General features: G+C 38.5%; 2 protein-coding genes across 3 annotated transcripts in view; both read left to right on the plus strand.

Annotated features, from left to right (window-relative positions):
• LOC308088129 (H-2 class II histocompatibility antigen, E-S beta chain-like) overlaps positions 1 to 15,850 on the plus strand; it is a 16,857-nt gene extending 1,007 nt beyond the window's left edge. The window contains exons 2-9 of the mRNA XM_080432500.1: positions 2,539 to 2,622; positions 4,448 to 4,702; positions 6,661 to 6,933; positions 10,096 to 10,315; positions 11,280 to 11,347; positions 11,941 to 12,054; positions 12,605 to 12,661; positions 13,153 to 15,850. Coding sequence (XP_080288626.1) covers positions 2,556 to 2,622; positions 4,448 to 4,702; positions 6,661 to 6,933; positions 10,096 to 10,315; positions 11,280 to 11,347; positions 11,941 to 12,054; positions 12,605 to 12,642 — 1,035 coding nt within the window. The 5' untranslated portion in view covers positions 2,539 to 2,555 and the 3' untranslated portion in view covers positions 12,643 to 12,661; positions 13,153 to 15,850. The remainder of the gene's footprint in view (positions 1 to 2,538; positions 2,623 to 4,447; positions 4,703 to 6,660; positions 6,934 to 10,095; positions 10,316 to 11,279; positions 11,348 to 11,940; positions 12,055 to 12,604; positions 12,662 to 13,152) is intronic.
• Positions 573 to 20,000, plus strand: part of LOC308088127 (H-2 class II histocompatibility antigen, E-S beta chain-like) — a 124,289-nt gene continuing 104,861 nt past the window's right edge. Inside the window, exon 1 of one of the 2 annotated variants that reach the window (XM_080432497.1) lies at positions 573 to 670. The gene's annotated coding sequence lies outside the window, so the exon portion shown is untranslated. The remainder of the gene's footprint in view (positions 671 to 20,000) is intronic. The other variant, XM_080432494.1, reaches the window with a different exon arrangement.

Consider the following 20,000-nt stretch of genomic DNA (forward strand, 5'->3'; position numbering starts at 1 on the left):
AGGTTAGACATAAGGTATATAAGGTACAGTATGTGCATTAGGTTAGACATAAGGTGCATAAGGTACAGTATGTACATAAGGAGACATAAGGTGCATAAGATACAGTATGTACATAAGGAGACATAAGGTGCATAAGATACAGTGTGTACATGAGGAGACATAAGGTGCATAAGGTACATGTGTACATGAGGAGACATAAGGTGCATAAGGTTCATTATGTACATAAGGAGACATAAGGTGCATAAGATACAGTATGTACATGAGGTTAGACATAAGATGCATAAGGTACAGTATGTACATAAGGAGACATAAGGTGCATAAGGTACAGTGTGTACATGAGGAGACATAAGGTGCATAAGGTACATTATGTACATAAGGAGACATAAGGTGTATAAGATACAGTATGTACATGAGGTTAGACATAAGATGCATAAGGTACAGTGTGTATATGAGGAGATATAAGGTGCATAAGGTACAGTATGTATGTACATAAGGAGACATAAGGTGTATAAGCAGCAGCTATATACATGAATATGTGCAATAATCCACACTGTCGTCTTTCTGGAAACAGATGATGTAACATCATATCTTTAATCTGATTGGCTGATTCTTCTAAACTATAAAACGAGTCCTCCTTCATTCTCTTTCAGACTCCAGAACTTCTCTTGAGGTAAACATGTGTTTATTCTGGTCTGTTTATTCTGATTTGTTTATTCTGATCTGTTTATTCTCATCTGTTTATTCTTATCTGTAATATATTAGAGTATATTTATATTGTTATATTTATATTATTAAAACATACAGTATAGTTATATTGTTATACATACATTATCTGTATCTTTTGATAAATGAAATATATATCTATATTGTTATTAATATAAATAAACATTATGTCTGTTGATTATATACTGAATAACGTACTGTTATATTGATATATCAAATATACATACAGTTTATTCATACACGCACGCACGCACGCACGCACGCACGCACGCACGCACGCACGCACGCACGCACGCACGCACGCACACACGCACACACACACACACACACACACACACACACACACACACACACACACACACACACGCATCCTTCTCATGTGACACTTTGATCACATGACCAGTGTGTTTTTAAAGACATTTGATGGTGTCAGCGGTGAGATGTAATGAGGCTTAGATTGATGTTTAATGAACATGAACAGCATTTTACCAGCGACGCTGACACACACACACACACACACACACACACACACACACACACACACACACACACACACACACACACACACACACACACACACACACACACACACACACACACACACAGTGTGTTGTGTCATTTAAGCCCATATGATCAGGGCCCTTCTGGTAGTTCTAGAGTCAGGTTTACTCTACCTAACAACACTAGTAGGAGCTAAATGTGTTATTTTTATTAGTAGTAGTATTGTGCACTGGGTTAGATAATTAGTTAGGGAAAGTTAGCCTAATGTCTGACCAATCTGTAAAATAAATGCTTAACACTAGCTTTCTTCACAAACATGTTCATAAAGGTGTCTACAAACACCTCTCAATTTGTTCTAACCCAACTCCCTTGGGATACTTTGTGGGATTCAATCAAAGTTGGGGTACCCGGAGGGCCTGGGGAAAAACCTGGAACAATTCAAATTGGCCAAAATGAACTTGTGAGATGTCTAATTATAGGTTTTCAGGGGTCCTGAATCCATTCCAACCCTTAGTTTTTAGTATAAAATTACTCCTGGCCATTAAAATGGCCACACCTACTTTTATCCATCACATTGTGGTGGCTGTACTAGTCATGTATACCTGGGCCCTCTCAGACCCCCACCTTTCAAGCAATGCATTCTGGGATAGGTGTTAAAATGTCACAGATCACAGAAGTGAACCTTTCAGGTTCTGTTTATTCAGCTCTCTGTATCTCTGCTACACATCACTCTATAAGCCATATCTCCTAAACTGGTGGGTCAAACTGTACAACCAACATGTCAATGTGTAGTTATGATTCCCTGCTTTCATATGACATGACAACATGTCAATGTGTAGCTATGATTCCTGCTTTCATATGACATGACAACATGTCAATGTGTAGCTATGATTCCTGCTTTCATATGACATGACAACATGTCAATGTGTAGTTATGATTCCTGCTTTCATATGACATGACAACATGTCAATGTGTAGTTATGATTCCTGCTTTCATATGACATGACAACATGTCAATGTGTAGTTATGATTCCTGCTTTCATATGACATGACAGCATGTCAATGTGTAGTTATGATTCCCTCTTTCATATGACATGACAACATGTCAATGTGTAGTTATGATTCCTGCTTTCATACGACATGACAACATGTCAATGTGTAGTTATGATTCCCTGCTTTCGTATGACATGACAACATGTCAATGTGTAGTTATGATTCCCTGCTTTCGTATGACATGACAACATGTCAATGTGTAGCTATGATTCCCTGCTCATCTGTTTATTCTCATCTGTTTATTCTCATCTATTAAATTCAGTTCAGTTTTGATCATCGATGATGAAGATTACAGCCACCCTCCTCATCCTCTCCTCTGTACTTCATGTCAAAGCGATCCCAGGAAGTAAGTACATTATATTGATGTTATTATATTAAAGATACTTTTATAAATCTACACTTATTATATAAAATATTCATTAATAGATGTACTCTTGTTATATAAAATACATGGATATTTATATTTTTATATTTATATTATTAAAACACACAGTATATTTATATTGTTAATATTATACATACATTCTATATATCTTTTGATATATGAAATATATAGCTACATTGTTATTAATATAAATAAACATTATGTATATTGATTATATACTGAATAACATACTGTTATATTGATATATCAAATATACATACAGTTTATTCATAGTGTTATTATTTATAATACCATTGGTAAGCGGTAGCTCAGCCTCAAGGCCCGAACCAACAGGCTTTGGATCAATTATTTTACACTGTGCAACCTGACTTATGAATAATACACACTAATAACATACACACACACACACACACACACACACACACACACACACACACACACACACACACACACACACACACACACACACACACACACACACACACATGCTGATTGTGTAATCGGTGTGATTACAGACAGGAGATCCCAGAACCTCAGGGACCTTTTGAACGGGTTATACACAGAAGGGTCAATTATAAAAACGTATAAAATACTGCATGTTACCCGTGGCGACGGAGGAACAACATATTCCCCGCCATGGAGATTTCAGAGTAAACTCCACCCTGTTAGCAGGCCTGTGGCCTTCAGGGAGGCCATATATGGGCATACTGAGGGGTTAAATTTCCCCCAAGATGTGTCTTATATATATTATATATGAGCATAATTCAGTAAATGCAATTATACTGCATATTATCAGCAATTATACATGAGTACATTAAATCATTAATAACATCAGGTTAAATACATGAGAAAATCAAATGATTCACGTTTGCATTAAATCTATCAAATCTTGGGACAAACCACAAAAGGTCTCTGCCTGCTGCAAGCCTTCCAGTGCAGCTCAGCAGTCATTTCAACCTGTCAGTCAATATCATATTCTTTCTCTAGGCAAATCAAGTGATAAAATAATATAAAGCTTATATCCTAAAGTGAGCTGTTCAACATAAACAAATTACGTTCTAATACATATTTTTACTTGACTGGAGTACTTCCAATTTTCACTATTTCACTACACTACAATGTTCACTACATTTCAGAGGCAAACATTATACTTTTACTCCACTTCAATTATTTGAAAACTTTAGTTACTAGTTACTTTGTAGATTTTGATTACAAAACATACACTTCAGCCCTATATACATTTAGACCATTAGAAAATAGCAGATCTACAAGCTCACAATGCGTCGCATCGCGACACATTGTGAGCTTGTAGATCTGCTATTTTCAAAATATTGTTATACATTTGAAAACTCGTGAAATGGGACATTATGCATAATGAGTACTTTCTACTTTTGGTACTTTGTAGATTTTGATACCAATACTTTTGTACTTTTACTCAAGTAAATAAAACATTCTGGACTGTAACAGAGTATTTCTACATTGCAGTATTGATACTTTTACTTAAGTAAAACATTAGAGTACTTTTTCCACCACTGTATATTATATTACATTATATTATATAATGTTATGTTCACATCCTGAAATAAATCATTATGAATCTGTTTCATAATATTATAAAAACATTTAAATCTGTTGAATAAAATGTTTGACAGGAAGATACTTCATGACTGTTTAACATGATGATGATGATGATGATGATGATGATGATGATGATGAAGCAGATGATGATGATGATGATGATGATGATTGTTATTTGTATTTAATGTCATCTTTGTTTTATTTCCAGTGTTCCATGAGCACATTCAACTCCTTGGCTGTTCAGACACAGTTAAAGACTCATATAAAGAGTGGATGATGGGACTGGATGGTGAAGTGTTGCGGTACGCAGACTACAACAAAGGGAAGATGGTGGAGCCTCAGCCTCCGTTTGTAGATCCTATGACCTTGGCAGGAGGTTATGCAAGAGCTGTGGGTGATCAGCACTACTGCAAAGGCCAGCTGGACGGCTTTCTCACTGCCTTGAAGAAACCACCAGTGAAAGGTACATGAATACTATGAACACAATAGTTATTAACTAAAACGGTTGAATATATTTAACATGAATGAAAATGTTTAACCCATTCAATCAGGGAACACACATCTGTCATTTAGATTTCTTTGGCTGTTCAAAAATAGCAGATCTACAAGCTCATCGGCACCGAGTGCCACGCTATGAGCTTGTAGATCTGCTATCTTTTTATATTTTTTATTTTTGGAACTGTTAGACATTTGTAGAATCCCCAGAAGCAAAGATTGGAGTTACAAATGTCTGCTTTAAAAGTATATATAACTGCTCAAAGAAATGTAGGGAACACTTTGATCCCTTCTTTATTTTGAGTTTTCATGAACTGTGTACATACTGCTAACAAAAACTGCTCAAAAGAATTAAGGCATCAAAGTGTTCCCTTAGTTATTTAGAGCAGTATATTCAAAGATTTAAGCAAACTTTCATGATTTAAAAAAAAATAGCAGATCTACAAGCTCATAGCGCGGCACCGAGTGCCACGCTATGAGCTTGTATATCTGCTATTTTTTAATAGCCAAAGAAATAAAAAAATGACACTCAACTCAACTCAACTCAAATGTTATTTATAGAGCACATTACAATGACCAAGGCCAACCAAAGAGGCACAATAACACATCAAAAAACAACAATGTTACAGTTCATACAGTGCAAAAATACGATATAAAAAAATTCAAAATACAAGCAGCGATTAAAAATGCAAAGCATAAAATAGTGAGGTAGAGACAATGGTTGTGATGTAACTGTTTAACTGTGTTCAAAGGCCAGGGAAAAGAAGTAGATCTTTAATAGTGATTTATAAATGATTATGGACGGAGAGGCTCTTATATTAAAAGGAAAGCTATTCCAGAGCCTCAGGGCGGCCACAGTGAAGGCTCGGTCTCCTCTAGACCTTTTGTTAGTCGACCTTAGGGGTCTTTGATGAGGTCATTGAGGAAAGGCGGGGCTAGCCCGTTACGTGCTTTAATTAGTTTTTTACAATGGTTCTTAATCACTTGTCCCATTCACCTGAAGACGCTCCCTCGTCTCTCACAGTGAGTTACAGTCAGTGTGTGGGCTGCTAGCAGTGGTGGAAAGTAACTGAGTAGATTTACTTAAGTACTGTACTTTGTTTTTACTCTACAATTTTGAGGTATTTGTACTTTACTTGAGTCTTTCCAGTTTTCAATACTTTTACTTCTACCCCACTACATCTCTGATCCAAATATTGTACTTTTACTCCACTACATTTACTTAAAAACTTTAGTTACTAGTTACTTTGTAGATTTAGATTATTATCATATTATTATTATTACAAAACATACATTAACCACTTAACCCCTATATACATTTTGGCCATTTGAAAATAGAAGATCTACAAGCTCACAATGCATCGTGATGCGACACATTGTGAGCTTGTAGATCTGCTATTTTCAAAGGATTTTCATACATTTGAAAACTTGAAATGGGACATTCTGCACAATGAGTACTTTTACTTTCGATACTTTAAGTATATTTTCATACCAATACTTTTGTACTTTTACTCAAGTACATTTTGAATTCTGGACTTTTACTTGTAACAGAGTATTTCTATATTGCAGAATTGATACTTTTACTTAAGTAAAACATTTGAGTACTTTTTCCACCACGTGCTGCTAGTAGCCCCGCCTTCCTCCTATTACACACACGCAGACACGGACACACACACACACACACACACACACACACACACACACACACACACACACACACACACACACACACACACACACACACACACACACACACACACACACACACACAGACAGACAGACAGACAGACAGACGCACACGGACACGCACACGCACCTATTTTAGACTTTATGTAGTGACATATTTGGCCGATAGGGGGCAGTTAGCCTAGTGTTGATATTGTACAGATGATAATAAAACTGAACATTTTAATTGTCTATTTCCAGATGGATATGTGTTCTATACGGCTAAACGCTGTGTGTTTAACTCCAGTGAGCTGAAGGACATACAGTACATATACTCAATGAATTTCGATGGTGATGAGATCATCAGGTGGGACAGTAGAGTAGATCAGTGGGTTGGATACACTGAGCTTGGTGTGAAGAACGCAGAGCGCGCCAATAAAGATCCTACAGAACTGGCTTATAGGAGAGCACAACGAGAGTTATTCTGCAAACGCAACATTGAGCTCTACTACTCCTCTGTTCTGAACAAGAGAGGTGAGCTGATCTCAGAGCAGCACTCAACACTCATCACCTCATAAACTATAACATGACATCATAATAAATCATTCTATTCAGAGATGATTAATGGTGTTAATATTGATCTGATAATGATTATAAAACATTCCTTAACACATTCAATCCGGGAACGAATCTCTGTTATTTATGATTTATTTGGCTATTCAAAAATAGCAGATCTACAAGCTCATAGCGCGGCACCGAGTGCTGCGCTATGAGCTTGTAGATCTGCTATTTTTGAAAAATCTTGAACATTTGTGCAAATAATATATATATTTTTAAAGTGAACATTTGTAACTCAAATCTTTGCTTCTGGGTCCCTGGAACAAAACATTTGACAAATGTTCGCTTTAAAAAAAATATATCTATCTAAAGAGTTACACATATTTTCACGATCCTTCAAAAAATAGCAGATCTACAAGCTCACAGCATGTGGTGTCACCATCGTACACAGAGTATAAATGAAACATATAGATCTATTTCTGAGTGTTTTCACCTACATATAATGACCTTCCTAAAATAGAGACACCAGGATTAATGTTTTTAAATGAACTTTAAAAAGAACCATGCAGGATAAAACACACCTCTATGTCACTGGTTCTCAACCTTTTCAGGCCGTGACCCCCTGAAATAATCATTTTTGAACTGGGGACCCCCTAAATAATCATATTTAAACTGGGGACCCCCTAAAATAATCATATGTGAACTGGGGACCCCCTGAAATAATCATATGTGAACTGGGGACCCCCTTAAATAATCATATGTGAAATGGGGACCCCCTGAAATAATCATATTTGAACTGGGGACCCCCTAAAATAATCATATTTGAACTGGGGACCCCCTGAAATAATCATATGTGAACTGGGGACCCCCTGAAATAATCATATGTGAACTGGGGACCCCCTGAAATAATCATATGTGAACTGGGGACCCCCTGAAATAATCATATGTGAACTGGGGACCCCCTGAAATAATCATATGTGAACTGGGGACCCCCTGAAATAATCATATGTGAACTGGGGACCCCCACCCTGACAAGCACTTGGAATTGTAGGAATTACATTTAGTTTGGCTCTGTTCCACAGATAAATATTGTGAAAATAGCAGATCTAAAAGCTCAAAACACCTCACAAAGCGAGGCGTTGTGAGCTTGTAGATCGGCTATTTTGAAAATGTTTGCCTTTTTCTTATATTATTTAACAATTTGGCCAATAATATGTTTGACACGTTTTTATAGTTTGTTGATTACTTTTGATGCAGTAATTTTCTTTTCTTTCTTACTTTGTTTTGGGTACTAAAAAGGTCTTTAGAGTCCTTAAATTGTCACTTCACTGACATCTGGGGACCCCCCAAAACAATCATGGTCCCACCCCCCACAGGTTGAGAACCACTGCTCTATGGAGCACCGACGTCCTGACGCCAGTGCCGCTAGAGGGCGCTGTCCCTTAGATTAAATAAATGCATTCTACATTGTAGAAAACTGTAGACTCTGATGTAGAATCTACAGTATTCTATGACATGTTGTTCTCTAGTGCCAGCTGGTGGCCAAACACTGACATTTACTGTTACAATTTACAATGTAGGCATTTATCAGACGCTCTTAATCCAGAGTGATTTACAGTAAGCAAGGAAAACACAAGATAAAACATGAAATGCATAGAAATAGTAATCTAGGATCATAAGTAAACAAATAACCTATCATCATTCATCAGTCTAAAGCAGGGGTGATGCAACTTTGACGATGGATAGGGCCACTATATTTCCTCACTAACTCCACAGGGACACACTCTTTACGTAATTTAATGCCGTACTTCACCATTCTATGTCACACAAAAGTAGCCGATCTACAAGCTCAAAACATGTCGCAGTGCGGCACGTTTTGAGCTTGTAGATCTGCTATTTTTGCTATTTTTGAATTGGAATCCTGATTTTCTTTTGCTATTTTTGAATTGGAATCCTGAAAAGTTTTGTTTTAATGTCAAATGCATTTAGTTATACTTATGTTAATTTTAACATAAGTATAACTTATGTTAACTTAAATACAAATACATTGGACATAAAAAAGACAATAGAATTTTAATACTAGTCAATAAGCTACTAATATAGTATAATTAAAGCGGGTGATGTTTTCATGTTTGGGATTGTAACAGCTGAAATCAATGATATATCAGTGTTCCGATATTAACGTGCGGGCCGCATTAAGTGAAGGTGGGGGCCGCATGTGGCGGCCTAGGACGTGTGGAGCATTGTCCAGGGTGTTTTAGGGAAGGGAGAAGAGTCTGGGACGTGTGGAGCGTTGTCCAGGTTGTTTTAGGGAAGGGAGAAGAGTCTGGGACATGTGGAGCGTTGTCCAGGGTGTTTTAGGGAAGGGAGAAGAGTCTAGGACGTGTGGAGCGTTGTCCAGGGTGTTTTAGATAAGTAAGAAGAGTCTAGGACGTGTGGAGCGTTGTCCAGGTTGTTTTATGGAAGGGAGAAGAGTCTAGGACGTTTGGAGCGTTGTCCAGGGTGTTTTAGGGAAGGGAGAAGAGTCTAGGACGTGTGGAGCGTTGTCCAGGGTGTTTCAGAGAAGGCAGAAGAGCCTGGGACGTGTGGAGCGTTGTCCAGGTTGTTTTAGGGAAGGGAGAAGAGTCTAGGACGTTTGGAGCGTTGTCCAGGGTGTTTTAGGGAAGGGAGAAGAGTCTAGGACGTGTGGAGCATTGTCCAGGGTGTTTTAGAGAAGAGAGAAGAGTCTAGGACGTGTGGAGCGTTGTCCAGGGTGTTATAGAGAAGGTTCTGACAGCTTCCCTGTGTTAGCTGATCTGAGTGAGCGGGAGGGGTTGTAGGGTTGGAACAGGTTTGAAGATATGGGGGTGTCATACCTTTGGTTGCTTTGTAGGCCAACATCAGTGTTTTGTACTCTGTGAGGGCAGCAACTGGGAGCCAATGGAGGGAGAGGAGAACGGGGGAGAGCCAGGAAACGTGAACATTTTGGCTGGTTGAAGACCAAGTGTTTTGCGGCTTTCTGGATCATTTGGATTTCATTTGGATGATAAACAATTATTAATGATAATGACATTTTCCTATGACTGGTATAATAATAGTACGGGTAATAATAATAATAATAATAATAATAATAATAATAATAATCATCATATTTTTTAGGAGTGGAGCCCAAAGTGAGACTGAAGTCAGAGACTCCCCCTCGTCGTGGTGAACACACTCACATGCTGAGGTGCAGCAGCTACGACTTCTATCCTAAAGTGATCCTGGTGACCTGGTGGATAGGTCAAGAACCTTTGACCTCTGGTCTCTCCTCTACCGATGAGCTGTCTGATGGAGACTGGTACTACCAGTACCACTCCTACCTGGAGTACACACCCAGGTACACACCTAACAGACACCTATACATAGAAATACACACCTCTACTGGTACTACCAGTACCACTCCTACCTGGAGTATACACCCAGGTACACACCTAACAGACACCAATACATGGAAATACACACTTAATAGACACCTATACATATATTCATTCAAAATAAAACAAGTGTTACTCACTTGCTGAATATGGCCCATTAATTGGTAGGCTAATATTAAGTCACACACACACACACACACACACACACACACTCACACACACACACACACACACACACACACACACACACACACACACACACACAAGATTCCTCCCGAGTCCCGACCATGTTTATCACCAGTCCACTCCAGACACAACCACGCAGCAAGCTTGTCGTCGTGCACGCATGACGAAGGCACACAGAGACCCGCGCACGAGCGCATTATACATGAATACACACACAGGAATACGCTTTTACGTGCGTATCTCGTTGCTAAGTTTCTTCTGCCTCTTGCCTTCCTATTTTTCCTGCAATGGGGAGGGAATAGTGGAATACACAATAAACACTAGAGCGGAGGAGAGCCCAGCGGGGCATTCACACTTCTACACAAAAATAGTCAAACAGGTTTGAAAACAAAATATTAACAAAGATCAACGGATCAATGTGTTGAATCACGGTGTGTTTCAGCGTGTAGATCGGCTACTTTCACAATCTGTCCTAATGTTAGTGTTAATTAACAGCTGCTCACTCACTGCCAGACCGGGCGGGGAGGAGGGGCCGCTTAGCAGATCCACATGGACACACATTCAACTTGAGGACGCAGCACGTCATGATTATTTTAGGGGGAGAAAATATCAGTATAAGCTTATCTTAATGCCTATGACAGTCTAATGCTATGGTGACTAATTGTAGTGTTTGTGTGTGTGTGTGTGTGTGTGTGTGTGTGTGTGTGTGTGTGTGTGTGTGTGTGTGTGTGAGTGTTACAGATCAGGAGAGAAGATCACATGCATGGTGGAACATCCCAGCCTGACCGCGCCTATCAAGATGGACTGGGGTCAGTTACTGTAATCTACTGTACTCTACTGTAATCTACTGTAATGTGTTACACTACACTCTGTTTTAAGGGTTAAAGGATTATTCTCTATTTTTACCTGAAGGTATATTTGTTTTACAGAAAGTAAAAACAGCACTCCATAAAAATAACAATAAAAATACATGAAAACTTAAACTCCTAAAAAGTAACCATTTTAATTAGAAGGTCATGACAGGAGTCTCACCTACTTAGAGCTTATAAGTGTCTTGTCTAGATGAGGTACATCATCTTTGTTTACTAATGGCTGCTCCCACATCCACATGTTAGCTACCTGTACTAAACATATTATACACAATAAAACATAGTTGGCTGCTTCTTCAGTAGTTGGCCACTGATATAGTTTACTTTATTGTAATCTGTTTACTGTACAGTTTAACTGTACTGTACTCTGTCTTATATCACATACTGTGTTTGGTTGTTGTCATATTATTGTCAGATGACTCCATGCCAGAGTCAATGAAGAACAAGGTGTTTTAATCTACTGTAATAATATAATATCATATCATATCATATCATATCATATCATTATTATAATATAATATTTGTGTTGACAGATTTCTCCATGCCAGAGTCAGTGAAGAACAAGGTGGCCATGGGAGCATCAGGTCTGGTTCTGGGTCTGGTCTTGTTCCTGTCTGGATTCATCTACTTCCAGTGGAAGAAACGAGGTGATTAGCATGTTTAATTAACATGTTTATTACATGTTGAATTAACATGTTTAATTAACATGTTAATTAAGTATTATACTACCAGTGGAAGAAATGAGGTCAGATCAACAGAGGATCACATGACATGTGGAACCCTCACAGAAATGCAAACAAACAAACATACAAACAAACATGTAAAGCCACAACCTAAACTGGTTTACATTGGTTTAAATTTAGAACCTTAACCGGTTTAGACCAGTTTAGACGACCTAGTTAGAGGTCAAAGTGTGTTCTATGTTGTCACATTTAGCTTTAATACATCAGTGTTACATTTAGTCCTAAATAAGAGTCAAATGTTCACATTAGTTCTGATGCAACATGTGACCCTGATGACTGAACCCTAATGTTATTGTGTTGTTGTGTTATACAAACAATACATATGATTTATGTCCCACACTGTGGCAGTGTCCCTTTAACAGAGTTTGTCTGTCTGTCTGTCTGTCTGTCTGTCTGTCTGTCTGTCTGTCTGTCTGTCGGTGTGTTTTAACTGTCGCTCTTCTTCTTCTATCAGGTCGTATTCTGGTGCCGACAACCAATGACGATCTTTAGACTCCTCCCACACACCCAGGTTCACTCCCTCTTTCTTTTTAATTCACTTTTATTTAAAATGTATAAAAGTGTATAAAACACATTCACAAAACAACATGCTGGTGTAAGAAGTGAAACAACTAGACTTGGATACTAATACAAACTACTGAATTAATTAACTTATTCAACTACTTTGAACATTGATTTTCAGAGATATAACAAATTTAATTTCTTATCATAATTAATCTAATAATCAAATTCAATAATCAAAGAATTTAAAGTTGTATCAGACGACACTGTTGACAATGTGGTCAGATGTATTGCTTCATCAATCAAATATTCATTAATCAAATATAAACATGTTTAACGAGGCACAATGGCGAGGCGCAGTGAGAGAGTCAGCATAACCTTGCATCACCAGACTTTCCAATGATTCAGTTCATTGAATATAAGGGAAGGTTGTTCTAAAGTGTTAACATGTTCACACAGTTAATACATTCTGATTCTTATTGGTTTATTGTCTTTCCACAGAACACCTGGGTGTGTTTTCAGAGAAGCAGACAGTCATTGCTGCCCCCTGGTGGAGAGAGGAGGAAATACATGCGTGTCCAGCTTTTAAATATGAATAGTCATAACAGCAGCACAATGATGACATCATCAATCTTTTAAATAGTCATAACAGCAGCACAATGATGACATCATCAAGCTTTTAAATAGTCATAACAGCAGCACAATGATGACATCATCAAGCTTTTAAATAGTCATAACAGCAGCACAATGATGACATCATCAAGCTTTTAAATAGTCATAACAGCAGCACAATGATGACATCATCAAGCTTTTAAATAGTCATAACAGCAGCACAATGATGACATCATCAAGCTTTTTAACAGATGTGTCTTTTAAACAAAATGCTAAGGATAATTAGTGTGGGAGATTCATCAAATAACTGTTATAGTGTCTGTGGTCAGAAAACACAAACATAACATGTCAGTGACAACACTTGTACTGAGTTCTACACAAAGTGATAATCAATGAGGAGCCGGTCATTATTGAGAAATAAACCCAGACAGGGTGATTAGACCCGATAGCAGAGGGTCTTTATCACCCTGAAGGGCTTTTGTTCTCAATAATAACCAGCTCCCCATTGATTATCCTGCTTATTACACGGCTACTTAATAAAGAAATTAATAAATCAACCCAAAAGTAACAAAACAAAGGATTTCATTGCTTACGATAATGAAAGTATTCCATTAATTTATGCCAGGTTTGTCCAGAGCAACACGGTCGCCTCAGAAAACAAGGGGAAGTGTTGATAAAATAGAATCAATATTCAGTTACTGTATTGATTATTTATGAGTCTTTGATTAGACAACAGTCTGTTATTGAGTTCAGAGGTCATTAATCAAAAGAAGACCGCTGAATTCAGTGAGTGACCAATCAGAATCAAGCATTCAACCAAGCCATGTAATAAACTATATTGAAACATTATATAAACTAGACCATATACCCGGTGAAGTGCGCAGGCGAAAGTAGTTGCAAACGTGGGGTTATTGCACGTCCTGTCGCGCGCCCTGTTGTGGCTCCCTGGCAGAGGGCAGACGTTGGTGTTGCCATGTTCGCCTATTGTAAGCGGTTTAGGGCGAATATTGGTGGTAGTGTGCTTTTGGCGTTGGTTGTGAAAGTGCAGGTGGGTGTGGGGACGCGTTGTGAGCTTGTAGATCTGCTGTTTTCCAAGAGGCAACGTATATGTGTGAAGGAGCTTTGTGTGGCCTTCTTTTCGTTGACCTTGTTGCTTGTAGGTTGCGCTTCGTTTGGGCTTGTTTTCATAGACCTTGCTGCTTGTTTCTCGCGCGAAACGTGGCAACCCTGTGCGGTGTGATCTCCCATTGTTTGACACATAAACGCTAATAATAAGCTGAGATTTGTTGAAATTGAAAAAGGGCTTCGCAGTTGTGTTCAGATGGTAATGGGCAATGGCTGTGTGCAAAATCAGATCAATTTGGCTCCAGGCAGTGAGAAGAACCGGGCACACATTTTTGCTCTCGGAGGTTTTTGCTCTCAGAGGTTTGTGGAATTATAGGAGGATGATCAAACACACAATCAGAGTTCTTCATAACATTAATATTAATATCCATCTGAATAGAAGTCAGTCAGCCATGTTTGTGAAAAAGGTTTTACTATTTTATAATTGACCATAAGTCATTTATTATGTAATCATTTATAATGTGTGATAATTAATGTGTTACGATCATTATACATCACAGTTTCCCTGTGATGGGTGGACCTGGACCCTCTAGGGTGGTCTGAGGTGATGGGTGGACCTGGACCCTCTAGGGTGGTCTGAGGTGATGGGTGGACCTGGACCCTCTAGGGTGGTCTGAGGTGATGGGTGGACCCTCGTCCAACCAAATTAGACAATGTCGGTCCGCCACAGTCTAGGAAATTAATATGAAACACTGATGACATGCAATCATGTATATTAAGTAATGATTTATATGTAATCATGAGCAGGGGAGCAGATCTCATTACAACTTAGGAGGGAACCACAAACAAGGAATCTTCTCATCAATAACATCCCCAACATAGAGTTAACACTAGGATTTTAAACTAACTAATAATGTTCACAATGTTTACAGTTTGTCTGACATTTGGTATAAAAAACAAAACACCAAATCCATGTTCAATGCATGAAACAAACTATAATGTTATGATGTAAATAATCCATTAGAGGTTGACATCACATGATTTAACTACAAACACATGAACATGAACACATGTTTAACTGCAGGTTTTACAAACATTCATTCTTTCACATTAATTCAAATCATTTGAGATTTGATTTGATTAGATCTTGCTAAAAGATATACAAGCAAAATCACAAAACAACTTAAACCCAGGATAACACATTAAAGTGTAATGAAACACTTGTTTCCAATGTGTTCCTGCAGCATAACTAAACATAAATAGTCCAATAAATGTATTTGAATTCAAATGATTTGAGAAATCTAAACTAAACAGTCAGATGACCTCTGCACAGCAGGGGGTCTGACAGGACACACTGAGTTAATGATATTTACAACATTTAGGTTTGTCTGTTTATCTGATTTAATGTTGATGAGTTAAAACAGACAACACAGCACTACACACACACACACACACACACACACACACACACACACACACACACACACACACACACACACACACACACACACACACACACACACACACACACACACACACACACACACACACACACACAATATGTGTCTAATTCAGACAGTTTAGATATTCCTTGGTCAGTATTATTTACTTTCCGTTTTTCAGCTCCACTGTTGTGTTTCTATCCGTTCATATTGGCTGAACTTCACTCATTAAACTAGTTAACAGCTCTGTGGACAAGTGATGATGATGAAGATGATGATGATGATGAAGCTTGTGGATTCATTTATGTGTCAGTTGTTTATGATCAGGACACACAGGTGGCAAAAACAAAACCTTCACAAAGTATTGTGTTTACTGTATGTTAGAATGATTTCAAAAGTGGAATCAGCTTCTATTAAATATAGATTTTAAATTATATCATTTATTTAAAAATATTTTATTGGAGGAACATGTCAGACATGTCCCCTCCTTCCCCCCTGGGATCTGCACCCCTGACCATGAATGGTTTGAAGTTCAGATGTTAGATTTTGGCTTTAATTTGCTTGGTTTGAATGGAATGTCACAATATCAATAAAGGAATAAGAAACATATTTTGGCCTCATGTTTTCTTAAATTTCACTCATACAGTATTTTATCTTAACTGTCTTTTAAGAGAAAATACAAGAGAAGCCAACCTCCACATTCACCACATGTGTTTTTCCCCAGGTGTGCTGAACCATGTGTCCTTTCCATGTTCTACCTGAAGGCAGCGTTCAAGATCATTGTAAAACAAACTTTTGGATATTACTCCTTCAGAGTACACATGATCTTTATAGTCATGTGATCAAGATGGATCGGTTAGATTTTTCATATTCCATCCTGATTGGCTAAGATTGACATCTAAAGTTTGTAGGAGTGGCCAGTTTTAAACAAAATGCCGCAAATCATGAACGCAGTGTCCGATTGCGGTAAAACGTTGCACGCACATTTTCACTACGTTGAGGAACAAATGCCACCCTTTTAACATTGCCCTATTATAGTGCAAGCAGGAGGTTGCGCAAAACTTTTTTTTCCCCTACAAATGCAAATCGGTACATATTATCTCTTTAGTCAAGTGATCAAGACGGATCAGTCAAATTTTCCACATATTTCCACATATTTGTCCGCAGAGTTGCAGACCCACATCTGAAAATATGTGGTGCCAGGGATCCCCATACAATATGTGTGTTAAAATGTTTCAAAAATATTCGAAATATTTTACCTTTTTCCCCAATATTTTTTGAAAATGGCAGAACTACAAGCTCACAACATGTTGTGATGTGACACATTGTGAGCTTGTTGATCTGATATTTTCAAATAGCCCATGCAAAGTGGTAAAACTGAGCCTTGTTGCTTCTTTTGGGCTTGTTTTCATAGACATGGCCGCTTGTTTCTTTTGAAAAATCTGGCAACACACTGATTTACACCTGCAGTAGCCTACTAGGGAAGAGGTGAACAGATATTGAATGAAGCATCACACAGAGAAAAACTCAACGGCGCCCCCTGTAAGAGGCAATGGTGGCGCCCTGGAGAAGGCCAGCAATAAGGTGACAGACGCGTCGCATTTTCGGGTGGTTTATTCGTGTCGCGTCACCCCCGCTGTGTAAAGACCTTTTACTCAGGTAAATGTTGAACAATAGACTTTTACTTGTAACAGAGTATTTCTTCATTGTGGTATTGATACTTTTACTTACTTTTTCCACCACTGGTAGAGACACAGAACAACACGTGACGCGTGTATCTACAAACTAACAACGCAACGCTGCTGGTTTTTGTAGATCTGTTCTTTTTGGCAAGTTACACCATCATGCTATGGAGAATAAATGAACCCTTACGTAAGGATTACAACTTGTAAGGGACAATAGATTATTATTTCATATTATTGTTTGTATTACTTGTGTTTTTGTAGGCTACTTTAGGGCATACTGTACCAGTTAGGGCCATTTTGTGGTGCCACATATAGAAAACCCATTAGAGATTAGAGAACGTTTTTAAGCCTGGAACCAAGCCATCCAGGCTGCTGGTGAATCATGACCATAAAGTATTTGATTCTGTCAAAGAAAATGTGAAAACAGCACAAAAAGGGTATTTATTAAGTATAGTATATAATATATTATAATTATATATTTTTTGACACAGAATCAAATGTCTTATGGTCATGATTCACCAGGAGCCTGGATGGCTTTGGTTCCAGGAACTAATTCCTAAAATTAGTTTCCAAACTCACAAGCTGGTGAGCTTGTAGATCTGCTAATTTCACTTTTGATACTATTCTATGATGAAGCAAAAAAGAACTGGGGACCCCCCCACAAATAATCATATTTGAACTGGGGACCCCCCCACAAATAATCATATTTGAACTGGGGACCCCCCCACAAATAATCATATTTGAACTGGGGACCCCCCCACCCTGATAATCACTTAGAATATAGGAGTTGAGGCATTACATTTTCGGTTGAACAGATAGGCCTACATATTGTGAAAATAGCAGATCTACAAGCACACAACGACTTGCGTTGTAGATCATCTGTTTTCATAATTTTTGCCTTTCCTTTATTATTTGACAATTTGGCCAATGACCAGTTTTTACCAGCTTGCAAAGCATGCTGGTCTTAGAAGAGACTGACCTACTAGTCATCCATGTGTTCGACATATTCAAGACATGTTTTCAATCATTGGCTGTCCTTTAAGCCAATGGGGATACTTTCCCACTTTCCCATACTCTGAACGGGCGGTGTCGTCGTCCCAAGCTATGGTATTAGACACGCCTCTCGCCTCTAGGGGTACTTGCCTCTATGCCTACTACACACGCCTGCCGTCGGTTCGAATCACCGTGGCACAGAGTAATAGTAATATATAGGACAAAATTAAAGAAAAGTACTTGAGTTAATGTACTTAGTTACTTTACGCGAACGGCGTTTTCCTATTTCCTATCGCCGGCTGTGTTGTTGATGGACAACAGACGCCCGCTTATACAGTACTTGAGTCAATGTACTTAGTTACTTTACACCTCCTCTGTGTTGTAGGCAGACGACTTTAGACCGGGGGGGGGGGGGGGGGGGGGTCTGAAAGCAAGGTGGTATACATGACTACTCATGTCTTGTTATAGTATAGTTTGTCGATTGCTTTTGATGCATTAATGGTCTTTTTCGTTTTCTCTCTCCTCTTTTTGGAGGTATTCAAAAGGTCTTAAAAGTCCTTAAATTGTCACTTCACTGTCATCTGAGGACCTGGCCCACAGGTTGAGAACCACTGGCTCTAATAGACCGAAACGTTGTTATATTCCCATTAAACTTGTATTCTTATATTTGAAGACAGTGGCCCTCATTTTTCAATGGAGTGTAAAAAACGGCTTATATTTTAGCCTATATTTCGCCGTGACATTTATCAAGCGATCCTATACAGCCAATCCTAGCGTACATTTGGTCGGAGCTTTGATAAATCTTACGGCTGAAACCGAGCGTCATTTAAATAACACGCCTTCAAATATCCCCGAAACGCCCCGATTTTACAACATGAAGAACCAGAATACGACCAAACATTGGAAAGCCAATAAGAAATGGTTTCTCCCGCCCGCCTGGCTGCCTGTCAAGTCACACACACACACACACACACACACACACACACACACACACACACACACACACACACACACACACACGCACAAACCTAACTACTTGCAAGCCGAACTATCTTTCATGTAAGTAGGCTAGTAGCCTACATGAATGACAGATTATGATACCAATCACATCACCATCAGTGTTTCCCCTGAATGCATTAAGCAGTGGTGGGCCACCACCCCTTAAATCAGACAAGCTACAGTATGATTTTTTCTGTAAAAAATACATTAAAAAAATGCATTGATATAATGCTCAAATGCTCTCAGGCAGTATATTTTCCTAAATCTGGAGACAATTCATATGTAAACTATACAGATTATTACTGTGCACATGTACTATATAAGATGTAAGACTTCGTGTTTGAGCATAAATATGCATTTTGAGAACATTTTGTGCAGTCCTGCCCCACACCTTCAGCTTCTGGCTAGGGGAAACACTGGCCATGAATGGAATACGTTTGTATATTAATTTATTTAACCCATACCGAGCAGTGTGTGTTCGAGTTACACTAAAATAAAGCAGTCATGTAGGCTTCACAACGCCTGGCGATGCGACGCGTTGTGAGCTTGTAGA

The sequence above is a fragment of the Gymnoscopelus braueri genome, assembly GCF_963280865.1.
Source record: "Gymnoscopelus braueri genome assembly, chromosome: 7".
In the NCBI taxonomy this organism is placed as follows: Eukaryota; Metazoa; Chordata; class Actinopteri; order Myctophiformes; family Myctophidae; genus Gymnoscopelus; species Gymnoscopelus braueri.